This window comes from Boleophthalmus pectinirostris, unplaced genomic scaffold (genome assembly GCF_026225935.1).
Source record: "Boleophthalmus pectinirostris isolate CB_2022bp ecotype Guang Dong unplaced genomic scaffold, ASM2622593v1 HiC_scaffold_1, whole genome shotgun sequence".
NCBI classification, from domain to species: Eukaryota; Metazoa; Chordata; class Actinopteri; order Gobiiformes; family Gobiidae; genus Boleophthalmus; species Boleophthalmus pectinirostris.
This window is the reverse complement of record NW_026570970.1, coordinates 179,994-199,104: the sequence shown is the minus strand read 5'-3', so window position 1 is coordinate 199,104 and position 19,111 is coordinate 179,994. Positions and strand designations below refer to the sequence as shown.

Here is a 19,111-nt window from a genome sequence, read left to right as displayed (position 1 = left end):
AACCGGGACTAAACCAGGTCTAAACCAGGACCAAACCAGGACTAAACCAGGACTAAACCAGGACCAAACCAGGACTAAACCAGGACTAAACCAGGACTAAACCAGGACTAAACCAGGACCAAACCGGGACTAAACCAGGTCTAAACCAGGACCAAACCAGGACTAAACCAGGACTAAACCAGGACCAAACCGGGACTAAACCAGGTCTAAACCAGGACCAAACCAGGACTAAACCGGGACCAAACCGGGACTAAACCAGGTCTAAACCAGGACCAAACCAGGACTAAACCAGGACCAAACCGGGACTAAACCAGGTCTAAACCAGGACCAAACCAGGACTAAACCAGGACTAAACCAGGACCAAACTGGGACTAAACCAGGACTAAACCAGGTCTAAACCAGGACTGGACCAAGACTAAACCAGGTCTAAACCAGGACTAAACCGGGACTAAACCAGGTCTAAACCAGGACCAAACCGGGACTAAACCAGGACTAAACCAGGACCAAACCGGGACTAAACCAGGACTAAACCAGGACCAAACGGGGACTAAACCAGGATTAAAACAGGACTAAACTGCGACTAAACCAGGTGTAAAACTGGACTGAACCTAGTCTAAACCAGATCTACACCAGGTCTAAATCAGAACTAAATCAGGACTAAACTGCAACTAAACTGGGACTAAGCCAGGTCTAAAACAGGACTAACCCAGGTCTAAACTAGGACTAAACCAGGACTAACCCAGACCTAAACTAGGACTAAAGCAGGACCAGTTGGACCCAGACCAGTAGTAGTCCGGTCTCGGTGCAGTTCTCACCGTCGATGTGGAGCGTGGCGGCCGAGTTCACGACTCCGGCGGCGTTGGACACGACGCAGGAGACTTCGCCTTCGTGATCGAGCTGCACTTTGGACACGTTCAGGTAGAACGTCTCACCTGAGCGAGACATGTGCACGTCCACCGACTCCTGCAGCTCACGAGAGTTTAAGAACCACGACACCGACAAGTCTGCAAGAGAGAGACCAGGACTGAACCGGGACTGAACCAGGACCAGACCAGGACCAGACCAGGACTGAACCAGGACTGAACCAGGACCAGACCAGGACTGAACCAGACCAGACCAGGACCAGACAGGACTGAACCGGACTGAACCAGGGAACCAGGAAACCAGGACCAGACCAGGACCGAACCAGGACCAGACCAGGACTGAACCAGGACCAGACCAGGACTGAACCAGGACCAGACCAGGACCGAACCGGGACTGAACCAGGACAGAACCAGGACTGAACCAGGACCAGACCAGGACCAGACCAGGACTGAACCAGGACTGAACCAGGACCGAACCAGGACCAGACCAGGACTGAACCAGGACCAGGACTGAACCAGAGACCAGGACTGACCAGGACCAGACCGACCAGACCAGACCAGACCAGGACTGACCAGGACCAGACCAGGACCAGACAGACTGAACCAGGACTGAACCAGGACCGAACCAGGACCAGACCAGGACCTGACCAGGACCAGACCAGGACTGAACCAGGACCAGACCAGGACTGAACCAGGACCAGACCAGGACCGAACCGGGACTGAACCAGGACAGAACCAGGACTGAACCAGGACCAGACCAGGACAGAACCAGGACTGAACCAGGACTGAACCAGACCGAACCAGGACAGACCAGGACTGAACCAGACCAGACCAGGACTGAACCAGGACTGAACCAGGACCAGGACCAGACCAGACCAGGACTGAACCAGGACTGAACCAGGACCGAACCAGGACCAGACCAGAACCAGGACTGAACCAGGACTGAACCAGGACCAGACCAGGACAGAACCAGGACTGACCAGACCAGACCAGGACTGACCAGGACCAGGACCAGACCAGGACTGAACCGGGACCAGGACCAGACCAGGACTGAACCAGGACTGAACCAGGACCGAACCAGGACCAGACCAGGACAGAACCGGGACTGAACCAGGACTGAACCAGGACCAGACCAGGACAGAACCGGGACTGAACCAGGACCGAACCAGGACTGAACCAGGACCGAACCAGGACCAGACCAGGACTGAACCAGGACCAGACCAGGACTGAACCAGGACCGAACCAGGACCAGACCAGGACTGAACCAGGACCAGACCAGGACTGAACCAGGACCAGACCAGGACTGAACCAGGACTGAACCAGGACCGAACCAGGACCAGACCAGGACAGACAGAACCAGGACTGAACCAGGACTGAACCAGGACCAGACCAGGACAGAACCGGGACTGAACCAGGACCGAACCAGGACTGAACCAGGACTGAACCAGGACCGAACCAGGACCAGACCAGGACTGAACCAGGACCAGACCAGGACTGAACCAGGACCAGACCAGGACCAGACCAGGACTGAACCAGGACTGAACCAGGACTGAACCAGGACCAGACCAGGACTGAACCAGGACCAGACCAGGACTGAACCAGGACTGAACCAGGACCAGACCAGGACAGAACCAGGACTGAACCAGGACTGAACCAGGACCGAACCAGGACCAGACCAGGACACAGAACCAGGACCAGACCAGGACTAAACCAGGACTGAACCGGGACTGAACCAGGACCAGACCAGGACCAGACCAGGACTGAACCGGGACTGAACCAGGACTGAACCAGGACTAGACCAGGACTGAACCAGGACCAGACCAGGACTGAACCAGGACTGAACCGGGACTGAACCAGGACCAGACCAGGACTGAACCAGGACTGAACCAGGACTGAACCAGGACCGAACCAGGACCGAACCAGGACCAGACCAGGACACAGAACCAGGACCAGACCAGGACTGAACCGGGACTGAACCGGGACTGAACCAGGACTGAACCAGGACCGAACCAGGACCAGACCAGGACACAGAACCAGGACCAGACCAGGACTGAACCGGGACTGAACCAGGACCGAACCAGGACCAGACCAGGACTGAACCAGGACTGAACCAGGACTGAACCAGGACCAGACCAGGACTGAACCAGGACTGAACCAGGACTGAACCAGGACCAGACCAGGACCAGACCAGGACTGAACCGGGACTGAACCGGGACTGAACCAGGACCAGACCAGGACTGAACCAGGACTGAACCAGGACTGAACCAGGACTGAACCAGGACCAGACCAGGACTGAACCAGGACTGGACCAGACCAGAACCAGGACTGACCAGGACCAGACCAGGACTGAACCAGGACCAGAGAACCAGGACTGAACCAGGACTGAACCAGGACCAGACCAGGACTGAACCAGGACTGAACCAGGACTGAACCAGGACCAGACCAGGACTGAACCAGGACTGAACCAGGACTGAACCAGGACCAGACCAGGACTGAACCAGGACTGACCAGGACTGAACCAGGACTGAACCAGGACTGAACCAGGACCAGACCAGGACAGAACCAGGACCAGACCAGGACTGAACCAGGACTGAACCAGGACCAGACCAGGACTGAAACAGGACTGAACCAGGACCAGACCAGGACAGAACCAGGACCAGACCAGGACTGAACCAGGACCAGACCAGGACTGAACCAGGACTGAACCAGGACTGAACCAGGACTGAACCAGGACCAGACCAGGACAGAACCAGGACTGAACCAGGACTGACCAGGAACCAGGACTGAACCAACCAGGAACCAGACTGAACCAGGACCAGACCAGGACAGAACCAGGACTGAACCAGGACTGAACCAGGACCAGACCAGGACAGAACCAGGACTGAACCAGGACTGAACCAGGACTGAACCAGGACCAGACCAGGACCAGACCAGGACAGAACCAGGACCAGACCAGGACTGAACCAGGACTGAAACCAGGACCGAACCAGGACCAGACCAGGACTGAACCAGGACTGAACCAGGACTGAACCAGGACCAGACCAGGACCAGACCAGGACAGAACCAGGACCAGACCAGGACTGAACCAGGACTGAAACCAGTACCGAACCAGGACCAGACCAGGACAGAACCGGACTGTGGTGGTACTGACCATCTCCAAAGACGGCGCACTGGAAGTTGGCGGTGCGTCCTTCAGCCACGAGAACGTCTCTGAGAGGAACCAGCAGAGAGGGCGGAGTCACACGGGCGACTTCGGCGTGGACCGGGACTGAGGGAGTAAAAGTACAAGTTTAAACTCTAAATTATATTACAGTATTTATACTACAAGTATTTGAGTCACACATATCATACTCAGGTCATACAGGTGTGTGGTACATGTCCCACCTGTACAGGTGTATTACGGGGGCGTGTCTTGTCCCACCTGTACAGGTGTATTACGGGGGCGTGTCTTGTCTCACCTGTACAGGTGTGTTACGGGGGCGTGTCTTGTCCCACCTGTACAGGTGTGTTACGGGGGCGTGTCTTGTCTCACCTGTACAGGTGTGTTACGGGGGCGGGGCTTGTCTCACCTGTGACGTTGAGTGTAGCGGAGCTCGTCGCTTCGCCGTAGTCGTTGCGAGCTTCGGCGCTGTACGTCCCGGAGTCCTCTGGCGCCACTTCCAGGAGCAGCAGCGTGTGTTCGTTGGCGTCGTGCATGAACTTGATTTTGTTTGAGGCCTCCAATGAGGAGCCTTCTCTGTACCATGTGACCTGCGGCGCCGGCAGACCGCCCACCTGCACCGAGAAGCGAATGGGCTTCCCCGCCGTCACGTCCATGGGCGACATGTGCCTCACGATCTCTGGAGGCTCCGGGACTGGGACAGAAGATGGACCAGGTTAGACCAGGACTACAGCAGGACTTAACCAGACCAGGACTAAACCAGGATTAAACCAGGACTAAACCAGGAATACAGCAAGACTAAACAAGACCGGGACTAAACCAGGACTACAGCAGGACTAGACCGGGACTAGACCAGGACTAAACCAGGACAAGACCAGTACTACAGCAGGACTACAGCAGGACTACAGCAGGACTACAGCAGGACTACAGCAGGACTACAGCAGGACTACAGCAGGACTACAGCAGGACTCACGCCTGACGGTGAGGCGGAGCTCGCGGCTGTTCTTCCCGGCGTAGAAGGTGTAGGTTCCGGCGTCGCTGCGGTACGTCTCGGAGATGGTGAGGCGGTGGAGCTTTCGGATGGTCACGTAGCTCAGACGTTCCTCAGACGCAAAGTTGATCTGGACCCCGTTTCTCGCCCAGCGTCCCTCCACCTCCTCCTCACTCACCTCCAGCTCAAAGTTCGCCCTCTGCTTCTCCACCACCTGAGGACCAGAGACCAGGTCTGAACCAGGACTAAACCAGGTCTAAACCAAGACTTAACCAGGGCTAAACCAGAACTCAAACAGGTCTAAACAGGTCTAAACCAGTACTAAAGCAAAGTCTGTACTCACGATGACGTCATGCGTGGCGGGCTCGTTGATCCTGACGTCGCGTCCCTCCACGGTGAGGCGAGCCGCGCTCATACTGGCGCCCGCCACCGCCGTGTACTCGCCAACGTCTGACAGACGCACAGACGGAAGGACCAGTCTGTGCACAAACTTATCCGAGCTCATCTTATACCTGCAGGAGAACAAAGATCAGAACCAGGACTATACCAGGATTTAACCAGGATTTAACCAGGACTAAACCAGGATTTAAACAGGACTGAACCAGGACTAACCCAAGACTAAACCGCTCACTCACCTGTCGGACATCTCCAGTTCCTGTCCGTCCTTCATCCACATGACCTGGATGTTGGGTTCGTTCACTTCACACTCAAATGTGGCACGTTTCTTCTCTGTGATCTTCAGGTCCTTCAGCTGCTTCGTGAACTCCACCACACGAGCTGAAAACATGAGTTTAATCATGTTTACGATGAAAACTAAACCCAGAGAAAGACCTTACACCGAACTCCAGCACACGAGCTGAAAACTCTCTTACCCTCCACGAACAGCTTGGCGCTGGTCTTGGCCGACCCGGCGCAGAAACTGTATTCAGCGTTGTCTCCAAAGTGCACGTTTCTCAGACTCAGGGTGTGGTTCAGCTGTTTGCAGCGCGCTTGGCATCGGTCGGTGGAGCGGATCTCCACACCGTTCTTCAACCACCTGTACGAGATGTTCTCCACGTTCACCATCGCCTCAAATGTCACCGTGTCTTTGGCCTGAGCGTTAATGTCCGACAGGGGCTGAGTGATCTCCACCGCTGAAGGAGAGGAGACGGTGAGAGCAGGACTGAACCAGGATTAAACTGGGTTTAAACCAGAACTGAACCAGGACTAAACCAGGTCTAACCCTCTGCTTACGTTTGACGGTGACCTTGGCGCTGACGCTGTCACTGCCACAGATGAAGCTGTAGTCTCCCTGATCTTCTCGTGAGGTGTTCATGATCCTCAGAGTGTGGGACTTTCCGGAGCTGCTGATCCTGAACTTCTCACTGGTCTCCAGCTCAGTGCCGTTTCGTTTCCATAGCGACGGCACATTCAGGTGCGATACCTCCACCTCCAGCGTCGCCGGCTGAGTCTCAAAGATCTCCACCGGGCGAGGAGGCTTGGTCACACGCAGGGCTGAGGAGAAAGAGAGGTTAGGACTAAACCAGGACTAAACCAGAACCAAAGTTTTGGACTCTAGTTTAGAGTAGTAGTAGTAGTAATAGTCTTAGTAGTTGTAGTAGTAGTAGTATTTGCAGTACCCGCAGTACTTGCAGTATCAGTTGGACTTACCCTCCACAGTGAGGGTGGCGCTGGCGCGCAGATGTCCCACTATCGCCGTGTATTCTCCTTCTTTGCTGCGGTCCACATCCTGGACAATGAGTTTGTGGTTCTTCTTGTCTGACGTGATCCGGTACGAGTCTCCGGATTCCAGCTCTTTGTTTTTGAACATCCATTTGACGGGAATGTCGTCCTCAGACAGACCGACCTCGAAGACTGCGGCGGCGCCGAGCAGCGAAGTCACGTCTTTGGGTTTCTTCAGGATCTTTATGGCTGAGAAGGTGAGAGCTGGAGTTAGAACATGTGATCAGGGCACCTCCCACCAACATCACCATCCTGAAGAACACCTCCCACCAACATCACCATCCTGAAGAACACCTCCCACCAACATCACCATCCTGAAGAACACCTCCCACCAACATCACCATCCTGAAGAACACCTCCCACCAACATCACCATCCTGAAGAACACCTCCACCAACATCACCATCCTGAAGAACACCTCCCACCAACATCACCATCCTGAAGAACACCTCCCACCAACATCACCATCCTGAAGAACACCTCCCACCAACATCACCATCCTGAGAACACCTCCCACCAACATCACCATCCTGAAGAACACCTCCACCAACATCACCATCCTGAAGAACATCCCACCACATCACACCTGAAGAACACTCCCACCAACATCACCATCCTGAAGAACACCTCCCACCAACATCACCATCCTGAAGAACACCAACATCACCATCCTGAAGAACACCTCCCACCAACATCACCATCCTGAAGAACACCTCCCACCAACATCACCATCCTGAAGAACACCTCCCACCAACATCACCATCCTGAGGAACACCTCCCACCAACATCACCATCCTGAAGAACACCTCCCACCAACATCACCATCCTGAGGAACACCTCCCACCAACAGTACTCCCTCTCCATGTTGAGCTTGGCATTGGTGTTGGCGTTGTGTGCGTTTATTTGTGTTTGTGTGCGTTTGTGTGTCATACTCACTCTCCACATTGAGCCTGGCATTGGCCGACAGTTTGCCGAGTTTGAAGGAGTACACGGACTCGTCGTTGGCGGTGCAGTTGCGGATGGCGAGCGTGTGGACGGCACCCTCCACCGTGATAGCATATTTGTCGCCGGGAACAAGCTCGACACCATTTTTGATCCACTGAGCTCCTCGGACATCTTCGTGAGTCAGCTCCAAACTGAAGACCGCCTCCTGAGTCTGGACCACGGTCAAATTACGCAGAGTCTTCTTCACCTTCACCGCTATGACGAAGAGGAGGATTAAACCAGGACTAAACCAGGACTAAACCAGGACTAAACCGGGACTAAACCGGGACTTACCCTCGACCCGCAGTGTGGCACTCGTCTTGGACGTGGCGACCTGGTAAGTGTACTCGCCGATGTCGGTTGCCTTGGTGATGCTGATGACGAGTCGGCGAACAGCGCCGTCAGTTTGGCTCTGGACATTTTCACTGAAGTCGACGGGCGTCCCGTCCTTCAGCCACTGGCCCTGGGACGAAGGGTTCGCCACTTCACATTCCAACACAGCCGTCTGCGAGTCCGCCACCACCAGGTCCCTGAGGGGCTTCTTTATGGCACCACCTGCGCCAGGGAGAGAGGGGTTAGAGCGGAAAGATGTGCCAGGGAGAGAGGGGTTAGAGCGGAAAGATGTGCCAGGGAGAGAGGGGTTAGAGCGGGCAGATGTGCCAGGTGCCAGTCTAACCTGTGACGGTGAGGATGGCGGCGCAGGTCTTTTCGCCGGCGGCGAAGCCGTACTCGCCCTCTTCGTCCTTCATGGCGTTCATCACCGTCAGCGTGTGCACTTTCTTCTTGGACTCCATTTTGTATTTGGCGCCGGATTTGAGCGGCGTTCCCTTAAACGTCCAGAACGGGTCGATTCCGGCGTGAGACACTTCCACCTCAAACACCACGTTCTCAGACTCGGAACACTCACGGTTCTTCATCGGAACCACGATCTTGACCGCTGAGAACAACACATGATCAGACCAGGACCAGGACTAAACCAGAACTAAATCAGGACTAAATAAGGACAAGATCAAGACTAAACCAGGACTAAACCAGGACTAGACTGGTCTAAATAGGTCCTTACGTTGCACGGTCAGGTTGCAGGCGGTCTCCACTCTTCCCACCTGGAGCCGGTACCGTCCCTGGTCCGACTCATGGGTCCGGTTCAGAACCAGTCTCTGCTTGGCTCCTTTGGCCACAGTTTGGATCCGGTCTGACCCTGAGATCTGGACTTCTCCGTGGAACCATTTCACCGAACTGACGTCCTGAGCCGAGATCTTGGCCTCCAGAACGCACTTAGTGCCCTCGACCACCGACGTGTCCTTCAGAGGACTGAGGATCCCGATGGCTGCAAGAAAGACCTGGGTTAGACCAGGACTAGACCAGGACTGTAGTAGTAGTATTCGCAGTGGTAGTAGCAGTAGTAGTAATAGTAGTAGTATTCATAGTAGTATTTGTACAATTTGTAATATTCCTAGTAGTATTTGTAGTATTTGTAATATTCCTAGTAGTATTCATAGTACTTGTAGTATTTGTAGTTCTTACTCTGTACGTTGAGTTTGGCGCTGCTGGTGATGTCGTGCGACGGGACGTTGAAGCCGTATGTGGCGTGGTCGCTCTTTGTCGTGTCTTCAATCAGAAGTTTGTGCGTCGTTTTGTCGACGACCATGTGCACTCGGTCGGACGCTGTGATTGGCTGTCCGTTCTTTAGCCACACCCCCTCCACGTTCTCCTGGGAAAATCGAACTTCCATCTGAGCGATGTCGCCCTCGCACACCGTGAGGTCACAGAGTGGACCCATCAGGGTCACCGGACGCACTGTCACAGAGAGACCAGGGTTAGACCGGACTGGACCAGGACTGGACCAGGACTACAACAGGACTAAACCAGCACTACAACAGGACTAATCCAGGACTACAACAGGACTACAACAGGACTAAACCAGGACTACAACAGGACTAAACCAGGATTAAACTTGGTCTAAACCCGGGCAGGACTCACGTTTCATCTTGAGCGAGGCGCTGGTGCTGAACTCGCCCACTTTAAATGTGTATTTTCCTTGGTCTTCCTTCTTGACGTCTTTGACCGAGAGCGAGTGGCGCCCCCTCCTGGACGTCATCACGTACTTCACGCTGGGCGTCAGGGGTTTTTCGCCGAAGAACCATGTCCCCTCTGCGTCTTCGCGTGAAACCACACACTCAAACTCGGCGCTGTAGCTCTCAGGAACCTCAGTGGACTCCAGACGCTTCAGCAGCTCCAGAGGTTCTCCTAGAGGACACAGACCAGGAAGAGGGTCTAAACCAGGACTAAACCAGGTCTAAAACAGGACTAAATCAGGTCTAAAAGAGGACTAAACCAGGTCTAAAACAGGTACTAAAACAAGTCTAAACCAGAACAAAGCCAGCTCTAAACTAGGACTAAACCCAGTCTAAACCAGGGTTCCCCTCCTGTTCTCTGAGAGCAGGTTGTGGGTTTGATGCCCGTCTTACCCTCCACGTGGAGCCTGGCGGTCGTGCGGATGCTGTCGTCCTCGAGCAGGACGCAGGAGTAGTCGTCCTCGTCCTTCATGGCGATGGTGAGGACAGACAGGAAGTGGACTTTTCTGTCCGAGTGCATCCGGTATTTGTCTCCGGAGAAGATCTGCTCTTCTCCTTTGAGCCACTTGACCTTCACAAACGGCTCGTTGGTCTCACACTCAAACGTCGCCATCGTGTCCTTCTCTTTGGCGTTCACGTCCGTCAGCTGCTGCGTGAACGAGATCACCTGTTTGGCTGTGGACACAAGGAGAGAGGGGTCAGGACCAGGATTGGACCAGGACAGGACCAGGACTGGACCAGGACTGGACCAGGACTGGACCAGGACTAAACCAGGGCTTCACTTGGGAAAAACCAGAACTAGACTAGAGAAACACAGAGCCATTGCCACTGCAGCTCCAGACCCTAACCCTGCCTTCGCGGCTCGGCTCCAGCAGGATGGATGCTCCCGGCTCTGGCTCTGTGGACTGGGCACATTTATGTCTCCAGTGAAACTAACGGCTGAACAGGTTTGTGTTTACGTCTGTAGAGGCTGAAATGGCAAACATCAGAATTTACAAAGAACATTTCAAAACTCTAATAACAGTGTTATTTAACACCTACACTCTTGGAATGAGTCAAAAAACAGGATGGATTCTATTTTCTGAAAATTGAAAATGCTGAACTTTTGATACAGGACGTGTCGCGCCGACCAATCAGGGAAGAAGAAGAAAGAGACAGTCCCGAGAACCACAAACACCAGAACAAGAAATCTACACCAAGTTTTTAATAGAGAAAAAATATAAACACGCCACAACTGCCGATCGCCTCCACTGATGAGTTTAAGTAATAAAAACACTAAATCTCTCCGGAAAACACGGCACTCGGCGACCGCAGCGACGCCCTGGACCTTCGAGAAGCTCAAATGCAAAAACTCCAACTAGAGGCGTCCAGCGCGTTTTTTGACGTTGCATCATTAGGTGACAGAGGAGAGGAAATGGCAATCGAACCCGTCCTGGCGTCCTCACCTTGCACGAGGAGGAAGGCGTGGCTGGACGTCTCGCCGGCCTTGCTCATCGCTTTGACCATGATGGAGGCGGAGTCTTCGGCCCTCACGTCTTTGATGACCAGCTCGCAGACGTGATCTTCGGGCCAGTACCAGCTCACCCGGTTTGTCTTCTCCAGCTGGACGCCGTTTTTGAACCACTGGCACTCCGGGTCCGGGCGCCCGACCACGCGGACGCGGAATCGGACCTCCTGACCCTGGGCCACGGTCTGGCTCGTGATGCGCTCCAGGATCTTTGGCGCCTCCATGCTCGCCGACAGCTTCACACGCTCCGGTTTGAGGGCTTTGGCCGTGATCTTACGACGCTCCTCCTCCTTCTTCTTCTCAGCCTCTTCCTTTTCCTGAAGAGCAGAGGGACGTGAGGACTGAACCAGGACTAAACCAGCACTAAACCAGCTCTAAACCAGGACTGAACCAGGACTAAACCAGGTCTACCCCGGTCCTTACGTTCTTGCGGTGCATGAGCTCCTCCTTGGTCTTCTTCAGCAGGTCCTCGTAGCTCTCGTCTCTCTTTCGGCTCTTCAGTTCCACGGCGGTGATGGACTCGTAGTACCCTTCTTCAGTCCTGCGCTTGAACTTGCTCCTCAGTTCCTCAGTCTCCTCGGTCTCCTTCTCGTGAACGATTCTTTGTGCTTTCTTCAGCGTTACCACCTCCTTGAGCTGCCAGTCCTCGCCCGGCGCCTCGGCCTTCACCACTTCAAAGGGCACACGGCCGGGCTCCGTGGGCGCTGCCTCGGCTTTGCCCTCGGCGCGTTTCAGGTGCCCTCTGAAGTCCTCCTTTTGAAGGATCTCCAGCTTCACCAGGTGCTCCACACAACCTACGTTATTGTCCGCCACCACCTGAGGAGGACAAGCCACGTTAGATGATCCTAAACCAGGTATAAACCAGGACTAAACCAGGACTATAACAGGACTAAACTAGGACTAAACCAGGTCTCGTACCTTCACTTCTCCGGCGTCGTACGACTTCACGTCTGTGATCTCTAAATAATAAATTCCGTCGTATCTGAGTCGGTATCGTTTGCTTTTCCGGATCAGCTGCCTGTTCAGGTACCAGTCCACCTTCGGCGCCGGGAACCCGGTCACACGACACCTGCGGGTACACAAGAGTCAGATGCCCTCCCTGTGTGCCAGGTGCCCTCCCCGTGTGTCAGATGCCCTCCCCGTGTGTCAGATGCCCTCCCTGTGTGTCAGGTGCCCTCCCTGTGTGTCAGGTGCCCTCCCCGTGTGCCAGGTGCCCTCCCCGTGTGTCAGGTGCCCTCCCCGTGTGTCAGGTGCCCTCCCCGTGTGCCAGGTGCCCTCCCCGTGTGTCAGGTGCCCTCCCCGTGTGTCAGGTGCCCTCCACGTGTGTCAGGTGCCCTCCCCGTGTGTCAGGTGCCCTCCACGTGTGTCAGGTGCCCTCCCCGTGTGTCAGGTGCCCTCCCCGTGTGTCAGGTGCCCTCCCGTGTGTCAGGTGCCCTCCCCGTGTGTCAGGTGCCCTCCCTCAGTACCTGAAGCGGGCCGTGTCTCCCTCCAGGACCTGCACGGACTCTGGTACCAGGACGATTTCAGGGTGAGCTTTCTCGGTGGGCTCCTCCGCGGTGACGCCGTACGGACCGCCCTCGTGTGCCAGTTTCTCCATCTCCTCCATGCGCGCCACCTTTCGCCCGTCGGGCAGCTGCGACTCCTCCACCAGCCCCTTCTCGTCCTTCACGATGAGGGTGGCAGACGTTTGGTCCACTCCAAACTTGTTTGTGGCTCTGCAGGTGATGACACCGCTGTCCCGGGCATATGCCACCTGCGGAGGGCACAGAATAACAATAACACAACCAGGACTGAACCAGGACTAAACCAGGTCTAAACCAGGACTAAACCAGGTCTAAACCAGGACTAAACCAGGTCTAAACCAGGTCTAAACCAGGACTGAACCAGGACTAAACCAAGTCTAAACCAGGTCTAAACCAGGACTGAACCAGGACTAAACCAGGTCTAAACCAGAACTAAACCAGAACTAAACCAGAACTAAACCAGGACTGAACCAGGACTAAACCAGGTCTAAACCAGAACTAAACCAGGACTAAACCAGGACTAAACCAGAACTAAACCAGGTCTAAACCAGGACTAAACCAGGACTAAACCAGGTCTAAACCAGGACTAAACCAGGACTAAACCAGGTCTAAACTAGGTCTAAACCAGGACTAAACCAGGACTAAACCAGGACTAAACCAGGTCTAAACCAGGACTAAACCAGGACTAAACCAGGACTAAGCCAGGTCTAAACCAGGACTAAACCAGGACTAAACCAGGTCTAAACCAGGACTAAACCAGAACTAAACCAGGACTAAACCAGGACTAAACCAGGTCTAAACCAGAACTAAACCAGGACTAAACTAGAACTAAACCATGACTAAACCATGACTAAACCAGGACTAAACCAGGACTAAACCAGGTCTAAACCAGAACTAAACCAGGACTAAACCATGACTAAACCAGGACTAAACCAGAACTAAACCAGGTCTAAACCAGGACTAAACCAGGACTAAACCAGAACTAAACCAGGACTAAACCAGGTCTAAACCAGGACTAAACCAGAACTAAACCAGGACTAAACCATGACTAAACCAGGACTAAACCAGAACTAAACCAGGACTAAACCAGGACTAAACCAGGACTAAACCAGGACTAAACCAGAACTAAACCAGGACTAAACCAGGACTAAACCAGGACTAAACCAGAACTAAACCAGAACTAAACCAGGACTAAACCAGGACTAATTTCCTCCTCCTTACATCATAGTCCAGGCTGCAGTATCCAAACTCGTTGATCATTCGTAGGCGGTTGGCGGCGGCGAGCGGTTTCCCGTCGTGCAGCCATTCGACCGCCATGTTGGGGTCTCCGATGGGCGTGAGGCGGCACTCGAAGTGGGCGGGGCCAAACTTCTTCATGCGCACGGACGTGAGCTTCTTCTTAAACTGCGGTTTCTGTTGGGTCTCTTTGTCGTACAGGTCGCCCTCCTCCCATTGGTCCTGGCCGTAGCGCAGGTGCAGAGGCTCCACCTCCGGCGGAGCAATGTCTTTGGCGCGGTACGTCCCTTTGGGGATGATGAGTTTGCGTTCTGGCGCCGGTTCGGCCTGCTCCACCTCCACGTTCACTCGGCAGCGGGTGGTGTCGCGCCCGGCTTTGTTTATGGCCGTGGCCGTGTACCAGGCGCTGTCTGTGCCCACCGCCGACGGGATCTGGAACTTTGCCTCTCCACGTGTGCCCTCCACTCTGCGGGCGAGAGGGCGAGGGGGCGGGGGGGGATTAAAATTAGATTTCAGATACTTTACAGTTTCCTGTCCAGATGTTTATGCGGCGCACAGACGGCGCACTGATGTGACGTGAAGTGTAAAATTAACTGTCGTAAATAATATGAAAAGTGAAAAAAATGAGTCAAATTTGAGAGAAAAATGAAAAAAATTGTGGTGTGATGATGTCGTACCTGATGTTGGTGTGTGTGGCGTGATGATGTCATACCTGATGTTGGTGTGTGTGGCGTGATGATGTCATACCTGATGTTGGGGTGTGTGGCGTGATGATGTCATACCTGATGTTGGGGTGTGTGCGGCGTGATGATGTCATACCTGATGTTGGGGTGTGTGCGGTGTGATGATGTCATACCTGATGTTGGGGTGTGTGTGGCGTGATGATGTCATACCTGATGTTGGGGTGTGTGGCGTGATGATGTCATACCTGATGTTGGGGTGTGTGTGGCGTGATGATGTCATACCTGATGTTGGGGTGTGTGCGGTGTGATGATGTCATACCTGATGTTGGGGTGTGTGGCGTGATGATGTCATACCTGATGTTGGGGTGTGTGCGTGTGATGATGTCATACCTGATGTTTGGGTGTGTGCGGCGTGATGATGTCATACCTGATGTTGGGGTGTGTGTGGCGTGATGATGTCATACCTGATGTTGGGTGTGTGTGGTGTGATGATGTCATACCTGATGTTGGGGTGTGTGTGGCGTGATGATGTCATACCTGATGTTTGGGTGTGTGCGGTGTGATGATGTCATACCTGATGTTGGGGTGTGTGCGTGATGATGTCATACCTGATGTGTGTGTGATGTCATACCTGATGTTGGTGTGTGTGGCGTGATGATGTCATACCTGATGTGTGTGCGTGATGATGTCATACCTGATGTTGGGGTGTGTGCGGTGTGATGATGTCATACCTGATGTTGGGGTGTGTGTGGCGTGATGATGTCATACCTGATGTTGGGGTGTGTGCGGTGTGATGATGTCATACCTGATGTTGGGGTGCTTGTGCGGCGTGATGATGTCATACCTGATGTTGGGGTGTGTGTGGCGTGATGATGTCATACCTGATGTTGGGGTGTGTGCGGTGTGATGATGTCATACCTGATGTTGGGGTGTGTGTGGCGTGATGATGTCATACCTGATGTTGGGGTGTGTGTGCGGTGTGATGATGTCATACCTGATGTTGGGGTGTGTGCGGTGTGATGATGTCATACCTGATGTTGGGGTGTGTGCGGTGTGATGATGTCATACCTGATGTTGGGGTGTGTGTGGCGTGATGATGTCATACCTGATGTTGGGGTGCTTGTGCGGCGTGATGATGTCACTGTTCTTGAGCCACACGATGTCGGGCAGAGGGTTGCCCATGGCCTTCACTGCCAGCTCCACCAGGCTGCCCTCCTTCACGCTCAGGTTCCTCAGTTTCTCCGTGAACTGAGGCCGCACCAGGGTCTCCTTCACTGTAACCGCACAACCATAATGTCAGATGCCCTTCCAATGCCCCAGATGCCCTCCCCGTGCCCCAGATGCCCTCCCCAGCTCTCACCATCCACAGTGAGGGTCACAGACAGAGAGTTGCGTCCAGCACGGTTCTGTGCCACCACAGTCCAGTCGCCGGCGTCGTGCGGCGCCGCAGGAACGATGATCAAAGACTGAGTGCCATCCTCCTTCACCACGATCTTATGAGTGTAGTCACTCACCACCTGCTGGCCTGGAGGGGAACAACACGGTTCAGACGTCACGTTTAAAAATGAGAAACGTCAGCAAATAAAAGAGTTCGTCCAAACTAACACTAAACCAGGACTAAAACAGAACTAATCCAGGTCTAGTCCAGGTCTAATCCAGGTCTTTCTCACCGTTGTGGAACCAGTACGTCTCGGGCATGGGGCGCCCCACCACCTTGAGGTCAAAGCGGGCGGTCTGGCCCTCGGAGCAGCGGGCAGAGGCGGGTTTCATCACAAACACGGGTTTGTAGAGTCGTTCCAGCGCGGCCTCGTCGGTCTCGTCCAGTCTGCGGGCGGGAGAGCGCCCGGGCGAGCGAGAGGGGGAGCGGGCGGGAGAGCGGCCGGGGGAAAGGCTGACGGCTCTGGGGGACGCCGAGCTGAGGAGAGGACGGGGGCAGGGTTAGGGACTCGCCCAAAGAGAGGACCACACCAACATGAGACCGAGCAAACACATCACAGTGAGGAACAGGAGTGGAACAATATCGAAATATCAAGATATCAAAATATCGTCAAATGTCTGACAATAATATCGTGGCCATTACAATATATCGTAAAGTCTCTTTGCTAGAGGGAACTACATAGACCATGATCCTTTGCTCTGTGTCAGTGCAGCCTTTGAAATCTAAGTCTTTGGTTTATGACAGAACCAGTTTTTAAAGGAAAAACTCACATATTCACAGTTTTGTTAAACTCGGAATAAATATTGTACCGCGAGATGCATCTGGTTACATCTCCATCGAGGAACCGTCAGAGGAACGTAGACAAGAGAAACACTGAACTCTGACACAGTTTGGTGACGCCGTTTGTTTGGTGACGCCGTTTGTTTGGTGACACCGTTTGTTTGGTGACGCCGTTTGTTTGGTGACACCGTTTGTTTGGTGACACCGTTTGGTGATTATTAGAGCTGGACTCTTTCTTATGCTTTAATTCCACAGGAAGAAGAAAACTACAGTTGTAACCTGAATGTTCTGCTCGTCAGAGACGCAGTTTCATGTTTCACTCAATCACATTCGGCTAAATATTCAAGATATAAAAATCTATTCAGAAGGCTTTGCAAGACAAGGACCTAAACCAGGTCTAAACCTGGTCCACACGGTCTGTACCTGATCCTCTGTAGGGCCGGCTGGGGGGCCAGTCCTGGTCGGGTTTCTGGTTCTACGTAGAGTTTTCCAGAGCAGATGACGTTCCCGGAGGCGTTGGAGGCCAGGACGGAGTACACGGCCTGGTCGTCGGGGGTAACGGCCGGGAGGCGGAGACTCGCCCTCCCGTCCGCCAAAACATCCATGTGGTACCGGTCGGAAGGATGCAGCCTCTGCCCGTCTCGGTACCAGGTGATCTGAGAGAAGAGGGCACAGGAGGCTCAGACAGAACCAGGACTAAACCAGGGTCTAATACAGGACTGGACCAGGACTGAAGCAAGGATTAAACTTACAAAAACAGGGTCTGAAGCTTTAAACAGAAACAGGAACAGAGGAACTAACGCAGGAGCACATTAGAGCTTAAAGGACTTTACAGGTCTAAACCTGATCTGAACCTGGTCTGAACCTGGTCTGAACCCGGTCTCACCTCAGGTTCAGCCCTGGTCTCACCTTTGGTCGCCCTGGGCCTGGTCTAAACCTGGTCTGGTCCCGGTCTCACCTTGGGTCTGGGGTTGCCCTGGGCCTGGCAGTGGAAGGTGGCGCCCATGCCGGCTCTGATGCGATAGTTCTTGACGGTGGCGGTGAAGTGTGGCTGCGCCGGGTCTCCGGGCGCGGCGGGTTCTGGCTCCTGCCCGTCCTGAGAGAGCAGATCTGAATACGTGAACTTCATGAGACGAGTCTCCACCTCCAGGATGAAGCGCATCTCCATCACGGACAACTGGAACTCCTGAAGAAACACCACAGAGATGGAAACTACCGGGCTGGGTTAGTCCAGGTTTAGTCCTGGTTTAGTCCTGGTTTAGTCCTGGTTTAGTCCAGGTTTAGTCCAGGTTTAGTCCAGGTTTAGTCCAGGTTTAGTCCAGGTGGGTGGTACCTGTCCGGTGATCACGGCGGTCTCCGCGGGGGCGGGGCTTGGCACTGTCACTGGTTTGGCGGCTTCTTCTTGTTTCTTTATGTAAGCGTCATATTCCTCTGTGTGGGCAAAGAACACGGTTAAAAAATCAGGACTAAACCAGAACTAAACCAGAACTAAAGCCGGACTAACGCCGGCCCTCCGTACCGTCCTCCAGCAGGCTGGCGGAGGCGGTCACTTCTCCTTTCTGGTTCTTGGCGGTCACAGAATATTCTCCGGCGTCATCGGCAAAGGTCATGGAAATCTCCAGACGGCACTCGCCTGTTTCTTTTTTATAAGTCACTTTATATCTACGAAAAACAAACAAACAAAAATAAATAAATCTATGGGGAAAAAAACACATTTCAGGGCAGCAGAGGCTCCAGTTCAGACTGTCATTGTGTCCTTAGGCAAGACACATTTCCTAATATAAGTGTGGTGTGTGTGTTGGTGGTCAGTCTGCCCCAGGGCAGCTGTGGCTACAGGAGTCTAACCCAACAATCCAATAATCCAATAATCCAATAACCCAACAATCCAATAATCCAATAATCCAATAATCCAATAATCCAATAATCAAATAATCCAATAATCCAATAACCCAACAATCCAATAATCCAATAATCCAATAATCCAATAATCCAATAATCCGCCAACGAGAGAAGAACGACCGGGAAAAGGCCATTTATCATAAGACATTATTATGATAATATAATAAAGTCGAAACCCAAATAAACCCGGTTTAAACCCGGTCTCTATCCGGTCTAAACCCGGTCTCTATCCGGTCTAAACTCGGTCTAAA

The 19,111-nt window shown here is 53.6% G+C and overlaps 1 protein-coding gene across 1 annotated transcript in view; it reads right to left on the bottom strand.

The window, feature by feature from the left end:
• Window positions 1-19,111, bottom strand: part of LOC110165165 (titin-like) — a 243,161-nt gene that overhangs the window by 211,477 nt on the left and 12,573 nt on the right. Inside the window, 28 exon segments of the mRNA XM_055150484.1 lie at window positions 807-1,004; window positions 4,015-4,131; window positions 4,433-4,717; window positions 4,997-5,228; window positions 5,358-5,526; window positions 5,650-5,791; window positions 5,887-6,147; window positions 6,248-6,508; window positions 6,665-6,925; window positions 7,672-7,935; window positions 8,014-8,274; window positions 8,396-8,656; window positions 8,783-9,046; window positions 9,244-9,516; window positions 9,700-9,966; window positions 10,188-10,469; window positions 11,240-11,618; window positions 11,725-12,117; window positions 12,220-12,370; window positions 12,768-13,054; window positions 14,046-14,526; window positions 15,849-16,017; window positions 16,104-16,268; window positions 16,414-16,658; window positions 17,385-17,617; window positions 17,920-18,147; window positions 18,295-18,392; window positions 18,481-18,623. Of these exon segments, the coding sequence (XP_055006459.1) occupies window positions 807-1,004; window positions 4,015-4,131; window positions 4,433-4,717; window positions 4,997-5,228; window positions 5,358-5,526; window positions 5,650-5,791; window positions 5,887-6,147; window positions 6,248-6,508; window positions 6,665-6,925; window positions 7,672-7,935; window positions 8,014-8,274; window positions 8,396-8,656; window positions 8,783-9,046; window positions 9,244-9,516; window positions 9,700-9,966; window positions 10,188-10,469; window positions 11,240-11,618; window positions 11,725-12,117; window positions 12,220-12,370; window positions 12,768-13,054; window positions 14,046-14,526; window positions 15,849-16,017; window positions 16,104-16,268; window positions 16,414-16,658; window positions 17,385-17,617; window positions 17,920-18,147; window positions 18,295-18,392; window positions 18,481-18,623 (6,770 nt within the window).